Here is a 17,384-nt window from a genome sequence, read left to right as displayed (position 1 = left end):
TGGGAAACAGAAGGGCCACACTCCACCCCAGGTATTTTTGCTCCAAATCTAGGGTTCTGGCCAGACCATGCTGAATGAAGAACGATGTCCCTTGTTTTCCTTGAGAAGAAATCCGAGTTAGTCCTACCCACCACGGTTGGGTGTTGCCTGGATGACTGTTTGGAGCCCTTCTTTCTCCTCATCGGAGAATCACCGTCTTAGCTACTCTTATGGTAGTCTATTACATAGCGCAGGTATTCGGCTGTAACTGAGAATCAGTGCAAAGTTTGAGGAACATCAGAATTGTTTGAGTTTCTATGCCAGTTGCCTGGAGCTAAGCGATCCCAGGCAGCCCATTGGAGACTTAGGTATTAGATCTAATCTCCCATGATTCATTCTGAAAATTGCTGGTGTCAGAATCCTCCCCTTCAGCAAGATAATTCAGGAACCTCGGAGTTGGCCTAAAGCCACGTGTTCACTTCTCAGACCTGTCTCAGCTCTAGGACAGGTCATCAACGCACACACCCATCCCAGGCAACCAGGGATCATCCAGACTTTGGTTTGTTTCCTCTACTCTGTGTGGGGCTCACAGTTAGAGGGAGTGCAATGTCCTGGCCCTAGGTGATATATGCATTCATTGAGTGCTTGCTATAGGTCAGACACTGACCTAAATAGTTCACATACAGTACCACTTTTTTAAAAAATATATTTTATTGATTTTTTACAGAGAGGAAGGGAGAGGGATAGAGAGTTAGAAACATCGATCAGCTGCCTCCTGCACACTCCCTACTGGGTATGTGCCCACAACCAAGGTACATGCCCTTGACCGGAATCGAACCTAGGACCCTTGAGTCCGCAGGCTGACGCTCTATCCACTGAGCCAAACCGGTTAGGGCTACAGTACCACTTTTAATTTTAACAACAACCCTACAAATAGGTACCAATTGCTCCATTTTACACATGAGAAAACAGATCAAGTGACTGTCCAGGACCACGGCTGCTCCCAGTGTTGGAGCCAGAACCCTTGGCCTACTCAGGGCCTGAATTCTTAACTACTGTGGTGCCCTGTGTCTGCATATGCTGTCCCTCTGCTTTTGGAGTGTTGAGAAAGGGAGAGGAGGCCTCCAACAACCGATCGATCCGTTAGAGAGGAATGGACTAGCCATCTCAAAAGAGTGTGAGCAAATTGGAAAGAAGTAAAAACTTCGCCCTGAGCAATAGCTGCCAGTCGGCTGTCCAGGGCGGCCCCTCGCTATCACTGAGTAGGCGAATTCCTGCACTTCAGCTGTTTGGCGTGACTGGTGACATATTGGAGAGTTCATCACCGCCCTGAGTTATGTGTGTGGGAATGCTGAACTATTAGAGGAGTGCCCATGACTAATGTGCATTACAAACCATTGGCTAGCCTGGCAGTTTTAAACAGAAGCAGATTTCTAGAAAACCCGGGGCCAAAATGAAGTTTCTTTTTCTTCTGTTTCCTTCTCCTCAGACTTTGTGAGGAATGAGGTCGAGAAAGGAGACCTGATTCCATTCTGAGTCTCAGGCTCTGTACACCCGTAACAAAACCACAGCAAAACCATTGCTTCAGTCCTACAGTGTGCCTCCCCGGGAGGATTTCTGAGCAGGCCAAGTGCACTTTGAGAAGTCACCCCTCTGGTTTCCTATGAGCAAGCAGGGTGCCTTCTCCCCTTCCTTCCCGGCAGGGAGGGCGTGTTGAGAGCTGCCTGGTGGCAGGGCTCCAGCAGTGCAGCTGTGCCCTGGTCCCCACCGGCTGGAGGGAGAGCCTTGGGACAATGCAGACCTGAGGACCGCTCGGCGTGGAGCGCCCCGCCCCGTCTCAGCACGCCCGTCGGTTGAAAGGTTCTCGCCTTAGACTGCACAGAAGGCAAGAAGTGGCTTGCAAAGGGGCAGGGTTTCAGCACCGTGCAGAGGGAATTAAACCCACGTTAACAATAACATTGGGCTGTGGAGTGGAAAAGCTGGGACGGGGCTGGCGTTCCCCAGGCAACAGTCTGAAAATGTTCACTCCTTAGAAAGTCTTTCCACTGGCCAGTGGCTCTTTCCTGACAGTACCAGAGGCAGAGCTCCGGAAAAATAATGAAAGCTATGGCTGGAACATGGTGAGTGCCAAGGGGTCCCCCTCCGAGACAGGATGGCTTTTCTTGTGTTTGGATTTGGGTTAAAAACAAACAAACTGGCAGACCCGGATTGCTGACACAAGTAAATCCATAACTATATGGGCAAACACTTGCAATTCATCCTTGCAGTAAAAGGAAAAAGCAAAACAAAACCGTTTGCCTCTTCTCTTGGTAGCGTCCAGTGCTGTGGTGGAAAACGCTGTGATCCCTGAGAAATATGCATGATGAGCACGTGGTTTTCCCTCAGTTGATTTTATGCTTTAACCTAGGAGCCTCTGTTACATAGACCAGCAGAGTAACGACCATGACTGGGCCGTGTGCACGTGTGTGCGAGCACTGTGTGTGTGCTGTTTGCCCGAATTATGGCAGCATAACTTCCTCTTTGCTTTACCAGACTACATCTCAACAATGAGACAGAATGTGTAAACTCCTTGTATGTTTGCTCTTTTCAGTTCTAGGGAAAATCCGAACGGCAGTGGGCAGTGCCCAACTTCTCATGGCCCAGAAATTCTACCAGTTCAGAGAACTGTGTGAAGAAAACCTGGTAGGTAACATTCCCCATCACTACCCTTTCCTGCTAGTACCATGAGAAGAGTGTGTTATCAAGATTGGCCTGATTTTGAACCAAGTCAAGGCCCATTGGACTCTCTTGGAATAAAGAGTTTTCTGATGAATCTTATTATCTGCTCTTAAAATTAAAAAATACTTTCATGCTTAAAAAATCATAGAAGAAAAAACCCAACTAAGTTAAAACTCCATTTCCTGCTTTATGGTAACTGAAAAATCCCGATTTTCCTGGCTTTCACATGGCATCTCTGATTTTATTATTCTTACCAAAATAGGGACCACCTGGTATTTCAAAAATAATATTACAGAAAATCATTTTGGATAATGAGTTTCTTTCTGAAATAGCCATCAGTTCGTATATCCTTATCAGAGTTCTCTGTTTTAATTCAAGGGCCAGAGGTGAAGGGCATCACCAAGTGTAGATTTGATCTCCCTGAGACACGTGACTCCTTCTTAGACACACCAGAACAAAATAAAGCAAAACAGACACAATAGCACCACTGCCAGCAACATTTTAATACAGGGGCAAGCGCTTCCTCACTCAAATATGCCTTTTTTTAAAAACTACCACCAGCTCTACAGTGTCATTCCACAGAATAGCTTTTATTGGCCAATTGTTGGTCAGGCTGGGTATAAAACAAAGATAATGAAAAGCAACTTGTTTATCTTGTTGAAAGCAAAAACATTCTTATATGCAATCTAATTGACCCAAACTATGATTTCAGAGTTTTAGCCACATCTTCTTGTTAACAAGGACTAATAAAGACTGAAAAGGATTTATCTAGACAGGACTCGGCCAAGAAAAAACAGGAAGCATGCAAACCTTAGTACTCTCCATCCCTCTGCGCCAGGCCTTTCTTTTTGATATCTTCCTTTGGAGCTATCTCTTCCCTCCTACTCACCATTCTCCCATCTATAATTTGTCTTCCCTTCCCTCAGCAAAAATTACCTGATCCTTCTTTCACCTTCCCAGAAATTCTATTCTGGATTATAAGATAATATATATTAGTAAATGTATTGATAAGTGACTACCACAAATACTTTATTGAGCTTCACTTCATGCCAGGTACAGAATTCCCGCTAATTCATGAACTTGGTAATGTGTCACACATCTTAATCAACATGATTCTTTGTTCTTTAAATGTAAGAAAGCGCGCATAAAGCTATACTTCTCAAAATGATGGCTAGATACCTGGAGCCCAATGTGTACACAGTGCAGGGCACAGAGCATGCCTTTTTAAAGAATTATACTGCGGGCAAGTATATTATGTAGTAGAATACTAATATTATGCAGATTTTGAAGATCAAATTGCAGACAAAATGTTTTGAAAATTTTGCAGATGTCCAGGAAAGGTTAACCTTGTTAAAGCCATCTTTTGATGTTTCCTAGCTCCTAATGGGCTCACATTCCTTGGCCACTAGAGGAACTTAGGTGGCAAAATATGAGAAGCATGTTAGAGGTAGACGGAAGCGGAACCACACTGCTGGCCAAGGGCCATTGATGGCCGGTCAAACCATGTCCCAGGAGGGAAGGTCAAGAGCCCACTGTGTCAGACCTTATGGAGCAGCTTGTGACATTATTTCTATGATGGTTTTACGGTTGAGAAAAATGGGCATGGAAAGGCTAAGTAACTTGACTAGGGCCACATGGTAAGAGGCTGCACCAAGATTCAAATCTCAGTCTCTTTGACCTCAATCCCTGTAAATCCACCCACCACCCTACTTATCCCCTAGAATTTGAGCTGCATTCTTACCCTGGTGGAGGGACCTGAGGCTGACCAGTCAGCTCTCCCTCCTCTGCAGCAGGAAGCATGGTGACCTGGTAGTGGCATTGTTTAGGTCTACAAAGCTGCATAAGGATGACATTAAGATTAGTCACAACCAGACCCAGTTCTCCTGTCTTGAGTTCTTACTCTGACAAAGGGAACACTTGAACACCCACACATTATCTAGACTCTCAGGCACAGAATGAATGGATGAGAGTTACTTTTTCCCCAGTAAAACTAAACCAAGGAACCCAACCCCCCTCATCTTTTTACACTCCTTACCATCTCTGAGCCCTAAGTGGCCTGGTTCAGACTAAGGCTAGTACTACAACTTCTTCTTGTGCATGGGATGTCACATGACCCACTGATTCAGAGACTGGCTGGGTGCCTGAGCTCTTTCTCTCTGCTTCCTCTTCTATCTCTTTCATGATATGGGAGCAAAGAGGTTCCTGGTGAGGAGGGAACAAGTTGCCCAATATACAGAGTCAAAAATAACTCTGCCTATTGAACTATCATGTCATGCACTGGTGCACTGAAACAATTTAGCCAATGGAGCTTATGACCTAAAAGACTTTAGTGAACTCCAGAATATGAGCAATTTAGTTTTTGATCATCAATAAGATAAGGAAATATATTGTGAGACCATAAACTCCATTTGAGAGGTACTTTGTCCAAACTATTATCTGTCTTTCTGAACCTAGATATTTAGAAACATTTTTTTTGTTTGTTTACTAAGTCAAAATGTTATAGAGAAACTCATTAATTCAGGTGTCATTAGCACAGATTTAATACTGAACCAAATACGTACAAACTTTAGAATTTACTTCTTCCAATGAATTTCAGAACTACGGGTAGTTTTAGAACTATAAGTTTATAAAAACATCTTTACTTGTATTTATTTTGAGTCTAGACAAATAATGCTAGTTCATTCAAAGGGCTAAAAAGTTCTTTCCAACCCATTAATTTTGATGGTCACTGACCTTACACATTCTGAAATTCTGATATCATTTTTTATGAGGGTGGGTTTTAAAAGAAGAAACTGGCCTCAAGTTATTATACAGCATAAGGTCTCATAGTCTTAGTTGCCTGAATACTTAGAGGTAACCAAAACTGACCCCAGCTATAAACATCTGACATATGGCAGCTCCCACCAATCTAATGCTTTAGCTACTACTGCAGGTAGTGATTAACAATGAGCATGGCACCTTCATTCTCTTAGTTATGTTTTTTCTGCCTTAGATCATAATAATTTGTGGTTCATACTTTCTAGTACTTGGAGGGACATATGGATGGAGGCAAAGAAAGCCAATCCTTAAATACCAAAAATTGTTCAATATTATCTAGCAAATGGATCACTATGGACTCTTTGTGTATGTGTAGATATGTGTTCTCACATTTGCTATATTATGTTATGGTCAGTTTAACAGTGGTTCTCAACCTTCTGGCCCTTTAAATACAGTTCCTCATGTTGTGACCCACCATAAAATTATTTTCATTGCTACTTCATAACTGTAATGTTGCTACTGTTATGAATCGTAATGTAAATATCTGATATGCAGGATGGTCTTAGGTGACCCCTGTGAAAGGGTCGTTCGACCGCCAAAGGGGTCTCGACCCACAGGTTGAGAACTGCTGGTTTAAAACAAATTCATTTCCAAATGATTTTGCCAAAGTATTTATATGATAAATGACTTCCTATATTAATAGTATCTTAATTGTTAAACATATATTTTATTACTCCTCATCTGTCTTCCCTAGTATTTCACTCAACATTAGTATTAAAACAAATCATATTTTAGATTATGTATCTGTTCTCTGAATAAGTTAGGTAGCAGGTAGTCAAATATCAACTCTAATATACTGTACTTTTTTCAAAGATGGTATTTTCATTTAAATATGGTATTTTATATGCATCTTATTGTAGATCATACATTCTGGATTTTCAAATGATTACTCTCCCCATACACTGTACTGATTGATGTTGCATTACAAAAGAAGAGTTTTACAACCTTGGCATTTGAAAGTCAAATGGATGTGTATATAAAATTACCATTTGTAGTTGCCTCTAAAACAAAAAAGTCAAGCTCATAGAAACAGAATAGAAAAGTGGTTGCTGAGGGCTGAGGGGTGGAAAAAATAGGGAGAAGCTGGTAAAAGGGTATAAACTTTCAGTTAGGAGATAAATATGTCGGAGGATCTAATGTATAACATGTTGATTATAGTTGGTAACACTGTACTGTATAACTGAAACTCACTGAGAGAGTAGAACTTAATGTTCTCACCAAACATTTTTTTAAAAGGTAAATATGTGAGGTAATGGATGTGTTACTTAACTTGATGGAGGGAATTCTTTCACAATGTATATCAAATGATCGTATTGTACATTTTAAATGTCATTATTATTTGTCAATTATACCTCAGTAGAGCTGAAAGTATAATTTTTAAAATAACCATTTATAAATTACTATAAAATTACCACTTTTATCTGAAAACCAAAAGGAACTCACTCTCCTTCTGGTGTTTGAAGTATTTGAAAATGTTACTTTGGCCCTGTGCTTGTTGTCATGGATCGCCTCTAAAGCATGAATATTCTTCTTTCTCTGTACAGAACCCTAATGCTCATCCGAGGCCCACCTCCCAGGATTTGGCGGGGTTCTGGGACATGCTGCAGTTGTCCATAGAAAATATTAGTATGAAATTTGATGAACTCCATCAGTTAAAGGCCAATAATTGGAAACAGATGGATCCTCTTGACAAGAAGGTAGAACAATGTAGATTTTGTATGGTTCATTTAAAAACCTGCACAAACATTGGACAGTCTAAATAGGCTTCTGCATTCAGTCTTGCTGTTTACAATGTGAAATGGAGCTGACATCATACTAATTTCATTGTAATGACAATGTTTACATAGTAATCATTTGGGATATTATCTGTAATATGTTTCAGGCATATTTTTAAAGAAAAACCTGTCTTTGTGAATTGGAAAATTGGGAATGTGGCTTTTTTTTTGTTAATTAAACTTTAAGTTAAACCATTTTAGTCACTGGAAGGAACTGCCTCCATTTTGCTTTTTAAACTAAAATAAATGACATATTCAGTGCATGATTACATAGAGCAAGAGTTCAACTTCCTTACAGCCCTAGGATGTGTTTCTGAGGAAAATAAGCCCTGAAAGCTAACTGACTTTGATAATCATTTCATAAATATAGGAATAAAGAAACCACTGTTGTTCAAGTCTAAAAATATACACACCATCAAGTTTCACAGTAATCAAAAATGTTGGACTTTTTCCTTTATAAAAGAGTTTACTTTTGGTTTATTTGCCTTGGGGAATATTGCTCACTGGGTTCCTCATGCAACCGTTTAGAAATAAAGGCTCAAATTTTTTACTTTAATTAATAAATTACAATTTTCACATTGGACTATGGTGGTTCCACCAGGCTCACACAGGTATACAATGTCCTCCCTAGGCTGGGCTGTCATGCACCACTTTTGTAATGTTTTGCTTTCCTCTGGCCTGAGGTCAAATAGTTCCAAGCGATTCAACTACAGAAATGACTCACGGTTATTCCCCTGAAGCACTGGTGGCCCTGACCTTTTCAGATCTCCTCACCTCTCAGAGAGCTCATGGCAATCCAGTCCATTCTGTTGCTGCCCATAGTATCAGGATTCTTAGGGTCAGTGGGCTCCCAGGAGAAATCCAGTCCCAGGGGACAGGAAAGCTACACTATCATCCTATCCCTAATTTCCAATTCTGTCACCCGTCAACCTGAGGGTTTAGTGTTAAGCATCAAAGTACCATTGGTGTATATGTGGCCTCTCACTTGGGAAGCCAAACATTTGCACTTAATCTAGCTTGTTTTTTTAAATCTGTGTTTAAAATTGTCGGCTAGATAAGCTTTTGAATTGGTCTTATTTTTTTAAAAAAACACTACAGATGTACACACACATCTATCTAATTTCCCATTTGTTGATTTTTTAAAAATTATTGTTAAAATATATAATGTACACAAATAGGAAAATATGACTGAAAATGATCAGTATTCATACTTTTAAAAATATACACGAAGTGGCTCAACAATGAAGATTTTTAAATGTCCAAACTGAGTGATGCTAAGAAATGATATATGTAACTATTGACATTCGCACAGTAAATCATTAGTTAACTTGATTTCTAAATCCTTACACACTTTGTCCATGATCAGAGCTTTTCATCGTCCCATGCACTTTAGGGGGGAAAAAAATGAATGAGCACAATCAGAGTTGGCAGAATACTGTTTGCATTCTGTGCTTCCTTTTCTGTCCTCTGGGCCACCCAGACTCTCCCTTACACTGCCTGCAGGCCACTCCACTGTAATAAGTTTAACTAGGCTCCACCCATGCCAGCAAGGAGGGACCACTGTGACCAGCATGAGTGTTAAGGCACAAGGAATGCGCTTTGGAGAATCATAGACTCTACACTTTAAGATACTTTTCACATTTATGACACATTTCACATTTATTTACGAGGACCGAGGGTATTTTATTTAAAATGAAAACATTCACATGGACCATTTCGCAGCCTCAGTTTATCATCCTTTTCATAAGAATCCTTTCTGGTCTAGATTTCCTTCTTTCCCACTGGCATTTTTTTTTTTCTACTGAAGTCATGAGTGGCTTTTGTCTTTGCAATGGCATTTGAAAATACCTGTTTTATAGTTTGCTGTTGCTAAGGCAGGTGAACTCTTTCAGTCCCGTGTTAAGTTCTCACAATGTCTGTCCCTATGATTGGAATAGCTCTCTGGGCCCCGGAGTGCCATCCCAGCAGGATGTTTTAGAGCCGTTTTGGAGCTGAGAGTGTAGGAATTACCCATGTCTTCCCTCCAGGGTGACCCTGGAATGTATATTGCTGTGTGTTTGTGTGTGGTGTGCAAACGGGCGTAACTCACTGAGGCATCTACAAAGCTAAAGGAACACAGTCTTATCGTCTCTTCCTCCTCATTTGGCTATTTAGGTTTGGGTGGGTCTGGGGAGAGGGCGGTGATGCTTTTAAACTCTGAACCCAGCTCACAGCAGCTGCCTCGCCTCCTTAGAGGGGGTGCAGAACTCTAAGCTGCTGCTGCCGCTGCCGCTGCAACCCTTGCCCATCTCTGGCCGCCGGAGGAGTCTGGAGCCTCCAGAGAGAACCACTAAATGTGCTGGGTGCGCAGCCTTTCAGCAGGGGGCCTTTAAGTACCCACAGCCTTTCTTTGGAGAGACCTAGTTCTGCAGTCCAGCCTCACCCTTGGCCTTAAGCTTACAGGTATATTTTTCCCCCCGCATCTTTTGAATACCCAAGCCAGAAAAATGAAGAAAAAGTTATATGCAGTGTGCAGATCAGAACTAACCACCCCTAGGTTAAAAAAAAAAAAAAAAAAAAGAGTGTGTTCTAACTACTGACGTATCCCAGTTTCCCCCACGCTTGTCCTGAGAAGCTGTGTAATGTCCTGAACCTTCTGCTTTGATCAGGAGAGAAGGGCCCCTCCTCCAGTGCCAAAGAAGCCGGCGAAGGGCCCCGCGCCGCTGATCCGGGAGCGCTCGCTGGAGAGCTCGCAGCGCCAGGAGGCCCGCAAGCGCCTGATGGCCGCCAGGCGGCGCCGCGTCCGTCCGCCAGAACTCGGGCCACCGAGAGCGCCGAGAGCATCGAGATCTACATCCCCGAGGCGCAGACCCGGCTCTGAGGCGCCGGGGCGCGCCCCCGCGGCGGCACCCCCAGGACCCGCCCGCTCCTCCCCCGGGCCCCCTCCGCCTCCGAGCCCGTCTGTCTCTGAGCCCAGGGACTCCCACTGTCGCGGTGTCGTTGTCCATCTTGCAGGAGCCGCCCCCCAGGCACCCCTCTGCCCGGACCAGTTGGCCTATGTTATTCACTGAGCTTCGCCACCTGTACTGATGCGTCACCTGCCTCATCCGGATAGGCAGCCCTTTCTTTTCTTGGCAAAACCAAGCCCACCTGTGTAGAGATAGCCCCTTTAAGCCACCCGCCATCCTCAGTTCTCTCAAGCTAGTGTGTCCCTAGAGCTCAGCAATATAAAACCGTAGGGTATTTCAGAAATCCAGTATCACAGGGGGATCCTTTGGGACTTAACCGTCTTCCACGTGAAAGAAACTAGGGCTCCGACCCCCTTTATTTCCCCAATGGTTATTATTTTGCAAAGCAGATGGAGCACTTTATTTCCAACCTCAGAAATCACGCCATCTCACCAGAATCCATGAGTGACAAACCAAGAGGGGACCGAGTTGGGCTGGGGGTGGGGGACCTGGATGTGTAGTGGGGAAGGGAGAAGCAACATCTGCGGGTGCTGGGAGTACCTGCACCACTCACAAACTGCCTCACTGATGCTTCATCAATCACTGCTTCAAATGTTTCAATCAGCAGAAGATTGTAAATTCGCTCTTTCAGGGAAATTAATCTATTCTGAAAGGCAATAAAATGAAGAAAGGCAAGGCAAAGGAAGCACTGAGAGTTTAAGATATACATAGGGATTTTTTTTTGTTCTATTATTAAAAAAAAAATTTTAGACCTGAAATGTTTCATCAACCTTCATTGTGTTATGTATATTATATTGTTGTGCAGTAGGGTCTTAAAGGGGAAAGTGTTGGTTCTATTAATTTGTTAGTGTCCATCCTGGGGAGCCTACCTAACACACCTGTATACGTACACATCTGCTTCTGAAGCGCTCTACATGGCAGCCAGGTGGTTTTCGGAGAAGAGTTTGGATTTTCCCATCATCCCCTTGAATGCTATACGGCCATCTCTTTTAACCTGTTAGTTCATATTGCTGACATATCTCTTCCTTTAGTCTTCTCTCACTATTCCATACAGTCCGATCATCCCCTAGCATAAGGATTGTGTCCCACGTCAACCCAATAAAATAAATTTTCTACCCCAATAGACATGCCTCATTCCAAAGAGCTGCCACTCCTCTTGAAGTCCCAGGTAGTGAGAAAAATTTGACTTGCAAGGTTCAGCAACCACAAGGAGAGGGGAACAGTCACGACGCACAAACACTGAAAGATACCCAGGCTTTTGGCAGAGAATGTTGATTTACATTTTTAGTCATGCTGGATGGGCAGTCTGCACTTTGCTGAAGTTCTCCGTAAATGCCCTTATTCATAGCAGTCAATACATTTAGAATATGGGGATCTTAACGTATCACTGGCGTTCTTACGTCCAGCTCCCACCCTAAAGTATTAGAAATTACCATTGAAAAATGAAAGACTTCTAAAAACATACATCAAATACGCTTGCACCAGAGAAGCTTTTTCAAAAAAACACACTCGCATCGCCAGGTGCTAATTTAATTTTATTTCTGAAATTAAGAGAGGTGATGGGTTCTGGCAACAACTATTTTCATGGACATATTCAAAAACCACTAGGGAATTCGCTACCTCTCAGAGCCATCGATGCTTTGAGCTATCTTTATAAACAGGGCACAAATGTTTACTGCTGTGGTTTACAAGGGCTACTAACTTATCTCAAAACAAACTTTTAACTAGGGTGAACAAAGCACCTTGAGTGCTTTGTAAAATTGGAGCATACAGAGATGTTGAGCTTCAGGTGTTGCTGGTTCTAAAAAGAATACATCTTTTATTTACTTTCTAGCAGCAGTGGAAGGTCACACAAAATTTGCATCAAGTAAGGCCAACTGCCACCTTGGGTAGCCTATGGTCACATTCAGTCCTGCAAATGACGTGGAACTCGCAGATTAACGTGAAGGAAGTGGTATCCATTGGAAAACCCATGTTCCCAACAACAGCTCTGTGCCCTGAGGTAGAGATAAGATTTGGAGTAAGAAATAGATTTCTAATACGATTCCAGATCATCCTACAATATTTTCTTTGGAAACTGGTTTAGCCCAGGATATTTTAAAGAGAGACAAGAGAAGTCCTATTTATCTTGTCCGTGTGAGCGGTATTTGTATATTCATAAGCTATTTTTGGTAAGAATTTTAAATCTTTTAGCTAAATGCCTACAGGCATCATGACCTTTGCCTTCCTTCAAATCACAAATTGTACAAACACTTTATAAAGAGCTAATTATTGATGTTAAAACGTGACCCCACATCAAGCGGCTTGTTAACCACTTGCCCCCTTTAATTGACATCCATGAGCATAACCTTCGTTACATTGTTCTTTTTGATGTATTTGTAGAAATGTTTCTTAGTTCATAATGGAAAATGTATGTACCCTGAAAAATTACTTATTTTGTTTAACTTTGGTACAAAGATGTTTGGGCATTTTCTTGGGGAGGGGGGAATTAAAAAAGAAGTTTGTCTCCCGCATCAAAAAAAGTTCAAAGAAATTAAGTATTTATTATATTTTTTGCAGTTGTTTCCATACAATTCACATAACCTTTTTGTAAAGAGAGATGAAGAAATGGATTAAAGATTTTTAATATTTGAAATGGTAAATAGAACTAATTTATTTGTAATATATTTCTGTTATTTATAGATGTTTCCTTAATGTTTTACTGTGCATTACCACTTTAATTTAAGCCTTATCCTTGTGAATTTACCATTTCTTTTTTAAAACATGTCTAGATGCATATTTTAAATAACTGGAATGTAAATCACTAGCATATCTGAATTCCCAAATGTAATTTTTAAAAATTATTTTGGTTTGGAAAAAAAAAAGATTCATTTGAAAGCCTTCTGATGGAGGGATGGGGAACATTTTTATGGATTTATGAATTGGAATTTCATAGGCTTATCTACTTAGATTGTGTGTGAACAAAAAAATTGTAAATAGATGAATGTTTCCCATAATGTAAAAAGATGAAATTAATAAAATAATTAATGCACTGCTTTCAGGTCTGCATGTTTTCACTACAGAGTCCTGCTTCTTCCAAGATATAAGTAATTGCCTTTGGGGGGAATAATTAAGCAATAAAGAAGCACCTCCTTGTAGCTTTCATTGTAACAGCACGCAGTGCTAGTCCCTGTTGAGCCAGGGGGTAGACCTTGTATCCCACAGAAGGGACTGAAATACTGAAAACTAAAAGTCACGTTACCATGATAATCACACACAGGTCAAAGTGTCAAGTCAAAAGCTGTATATTTTATGAAAGCAGTTATTAGCCTCTCAAACTTGTGCAGCTCTGTATATATCTCAGCCACTTGAATTTCTTTGCAAACATTTCATCAATTTTGTTTTCTACACAGTCCGCCAGGGTAAGAAAGGTCAGAAAAATGCTTTGCGGTTCTCAATTTATCCTTGCGGTACTGAAAAACTGTGCTCACTGGTTTAGTGATTTGCCCCCTGTGACATAATTATTAAGGAATAGATTTGAGTCCCAAGTTCAAGCCTTCATTCAGCCTTCAGTGGGGTCTCTATCGTGCTTCCAACATTTAACATTGGTAATTATTTGTCACTGTTGATTTTGTCTGGGGTTTAGTTAGGTTATATCCACAAACCTGACTCCATATACACAAAAATACAGATTTATCAAAAAAGAAAGTAAATTGCAGTATTTTATGAAGTGAACTTGCAATAATCTGAAAATGCTGCAGCTCTGAAGAAACCTATATCCACAGTGCTTCCTCCCCACCGAGTTCTTGGGCAAACCCATCCACCTTAGATGCAACAAACTTGGAAACTGTTAAGCAGATAAGCCACTTTTTCTGATTTTTATACATAAGCAAAACCATGCCAGTCACCAAAATAACACAACGTACTTTTGAAACGGCTTCAAAAGTTTGAAGTCCTCGTGAGGCAGCAAAGATCTTATTACTTTGTTCATGCACTGACTATTCCCAAAGTCTCAACTGTGATTACAGTGTTCGCCTTTCGCCTTTAACAAATTATTTTTTAAGTTTTTATTTATTGATTTGAGGGAGAGAGGGAGAGGGAGAGAGAGAGAGAGAGAGAGAGAGAGAGAGAGATTTGTTGTTCCACTTGTTTATGCATTCATTGGTTGATTCTTGTATGTGCCCTGACCAGGAATCAAACCCGCAGCCTTGGCATATCTGGATGACACTCTAACCAACCGAGCTACCCATCCAGGGCCTGACAAATTAATTATTTTATTCTATTGGGCTCCTTAGCCATTTCAGTCAATCCCCAAACAAAATGAGTTAGTTTTTGCATGTGGAAATTTGAATTTCAGTGAAGCAATTTCCCATGTTACAGGGTTCACCCCCCAAAAAAATGTAGTTTCATTTTTTATAGAAATTGAACAAAATTGTTTGTTCTGAATATGAATATATTTTTATATCTTTGAAATCCCGCCCCCCCCCCCCATTGAAAATATAAATGGATTTTGGTTTAAATAAATGACATTGAAAAATTACAGTGTCTGAATGTGTTCATTCTCGGATGCCACCGTAGATCCTAAAGGGTGCTGAAATTGACCTCAGGTTTGCTGGCTGTTTGACTTTCAGCTGCTAAGACAAGATTAGGTCCGCTCCTTTTAGAAACAGAAAGTAGTGGCCCTGTTTGAAAACTGTCTCAGGGTCCTAACTCACATATTAGTAGAAGTTTACAGAATACTGTAGGTCTTACATTCCTCTGCAAAGCACTCATCATCTCCCCTGAAGCAGAGAGAGAAAATAGCTTCCTGCTTCCTGGTCCACATGCTTTCCTCAGGGCTCACTGCTGGCCCTGGGAAGCCATCAGCAGATAACCACAAGAATGTGGAGCCCCGGTGCCATTCCTGTGGAGCCAAGTCAATGCATTATCTCCATGTCTTCTGTGAAAACGAGCCCAAGCCTGACTTTATAAAAAATGCCTGAAAGCAAGAAAGTGTTTTAACAAACACCAGAAGTCAAGCTCTGCTGTAGTTTTCAGTGTATCCTTGCAGTCCTGAAACACTGTGCTCACTGATGTTTAGTGAACTGTTGCTATTCCATGCACCAAATGTTTTCACTAGTACAGATGAAGATTGCCATTCTCCTCTGCACACTTCTAGCCCGCCTTCTGTGAGGAGGATCTGCTAGTTTCCTCCTTTCAGATTACTTGATAGGTAAATCAACACCATGAGGGAGCTTCTATTGAGGTCTCAATAAAGAGATTCATCCATAGAACAACTCTCCCTTTCACCTTGGAAAGGAGGAAGAGGGAAACAAATAGAGCTTCGGTTTTCCCTTCTGTAACATCGGTGGGAAATACATTCTTCCTGTTGACCCTAAGGAGGAGGTTATGAACAACAATTATAGGTTTGGTAGCTTTTCTAATGCTTTCACTGCTGCTGGAGGCCAATGCTCTACAAAGAGAAAATATTCCCCCAGAGCTAGCCTTCTGAGATTTGGACACATAACCATCAATTAATGATACCTTCCTTGTTTTTTTGTTTGTTTGTTTGTTTGTTTTTAATACATGTTATTGATTTTTTACAGAGAGGAAGGGAGAGGGATAGAGAGTTAGAAACATCGATGAGAGAGAAACATCAATCAGCTGCCTCCTGCACACTCCCTACCGGGAATGTGCCTGCAACCAAGGTACATGCCCTTGACCAGAATTGAACCTGGGACCCTGCAGTCCGCAGGCCGATACTCTACCCACTGAGCCAAACCGATTAGGGCTGCCTTCCTTGTTTTGAGGGCTTTCAAGCCCAATCCCACCAGCAGTTTCAATTATGAAAAGTAAGGAGAAACATCTAAGGGGTTAGATAATACTGTGGATGGCCCATTCAGTGTATTCTAAACATCTCTCCAGATTAAAATAATGATATTCTACTAACTAAAAAAAGGAGGGCCTAGTTTTAAGGGTTTTGGTTTTAGGGTTAATCTTTCTTTTTTTTTTTAATATATTTTATTGATTTTTTACAGAGAGGAAGGGAGAGAGATAGAGAGTTAGAAACATCGATGAGAGAGAAACATCGATCAGCTGCCTCCTGCACATCTCCTACTGGGGATGTGCCCGCAACCCAGGTACATGCCCTTGACCGGAATCGAACCTGGGACCCTTCAGTCTGCAGACCGACGCTCTATCCACTGAGCCAAACCGGTTTTGGCAGGGTTAATCTCTTTCTATGGGAGATGTTTACTTCTGTCAGTCAGTAACACTAAAAAACCCTTTTAAGGGTTTTTTAAAAATCTCTTTAATCCTCACCCGATGACATAGTGGCATGTTTAGAGAGAGAACGGGAGGGAAAGAGATAGAAACATTGATCGGTTGCCTTCTGTATGTGCCCTGACTGGGGATCAAACCCACAACCCGGTATGTGCCCTGACCAGGAAGTGAACTGGCAACCTCAGCAACCTTTTGGTGCATAGGATGATGCTCAACCAACAGAGCCACACTGGCTGGGCTGTCAGTGACACTTTTAAAAATCCCAGCTGTGTCACATCATTTCCTTTCTAGAATAAGGTTCTTTGCCACCTCAGCCGATGCAGGGTCTGTCTATAATTCCAAGTGTGAGAAGCAGATCTCAAAGGCAGAACTTGAACAAAGGTGAGAAGGAGAGAGGTAGAATAACTTACGCTTAGATTCCTTTCTGGTTTGATTTAATGGAACACATTCACTGAGAGCCACCCCTCTCCCTGGCTTGCGCAGGGAAGAGAGCCTCGCTGCCTTTACTGCCTTCCCTGGCCGGGGCCAACCTTTTCTGTTCTCTGCAGCCTGGTCCCTGCAGAAGCAGTGTCCGGGAGGCCTTGGTGAGCGTGGCACTGTCAGCGTTGAGCTTGACAAAGGGGAAAGAGCAACTCAAGGGCTCTGGGATTGTTTCTTATGGTAATCAGCAAGGCAATGAGTCAGAGACGATTGAAGGGGGACCTTTTTCAGGATGCTGATGTCTTTTTGTCCTGGCTTGGGTTGGTGCACCAAGGATCCCTTGAACAGCAGGTTGTTCATAATGAAGTCTTTACAGAGAGAGTGAAAAATTGATCAATAGTTTGGAAAATTGGAACAGTGGAGAGAGGTTAGCCCAGGAAAATGAGGATTTCCAAACTGAATGCCAGCGGGGGTTAAACACTTGTGA

General features: G+C 41.8%; 1 protein-coding gene across 1 annotated transcript in view; it reads left to right on the top strand.

The window, feature by feature from the left end:
- Positions 1–10,149, top strand: part of DLGAP1 (DLG associated protein 1) — a 229,133-nt gene extending 218,984 nt beyond the window's left edge. Inside the window, 5 exon segments of the mRNA XM_023754230.1 lie at positions 2,570–2,661; positions 7,059–7,211; positions 9,938–10,063; positions 10,065–10,088; positions 10,090–10,149. Coding sequence (XP_023609998.1) covers positions 2,570–2,661; positions 7,059–7,211; positions 9,938–10,063; positions 10,065–10,088; positions 10,090–10,149 — 455 coding nt within the window.
- Positions 10,150–17,384: the final 7,235 nt, after the last annotated feature.

Source organism: Myotis lucifugus, unplaced genomic scaffold, assembly GCF_000147115.1.
Source record: "Myotis lucifugus unplaced genomic scaffold, Myoluc2.0 scaffold_58, whole genome shotgun sequence".
In the NCBI taxonomy this organism is placed as follows: Eukaryota; Metazoa; Chordata; class Mammalia; order Chiroptera; family Vespertilionidae; genus Myotis; species Myotis lucifugus.
This window is presented reverse-complemented; position numbering and strand designations above follow the sequence as displayed.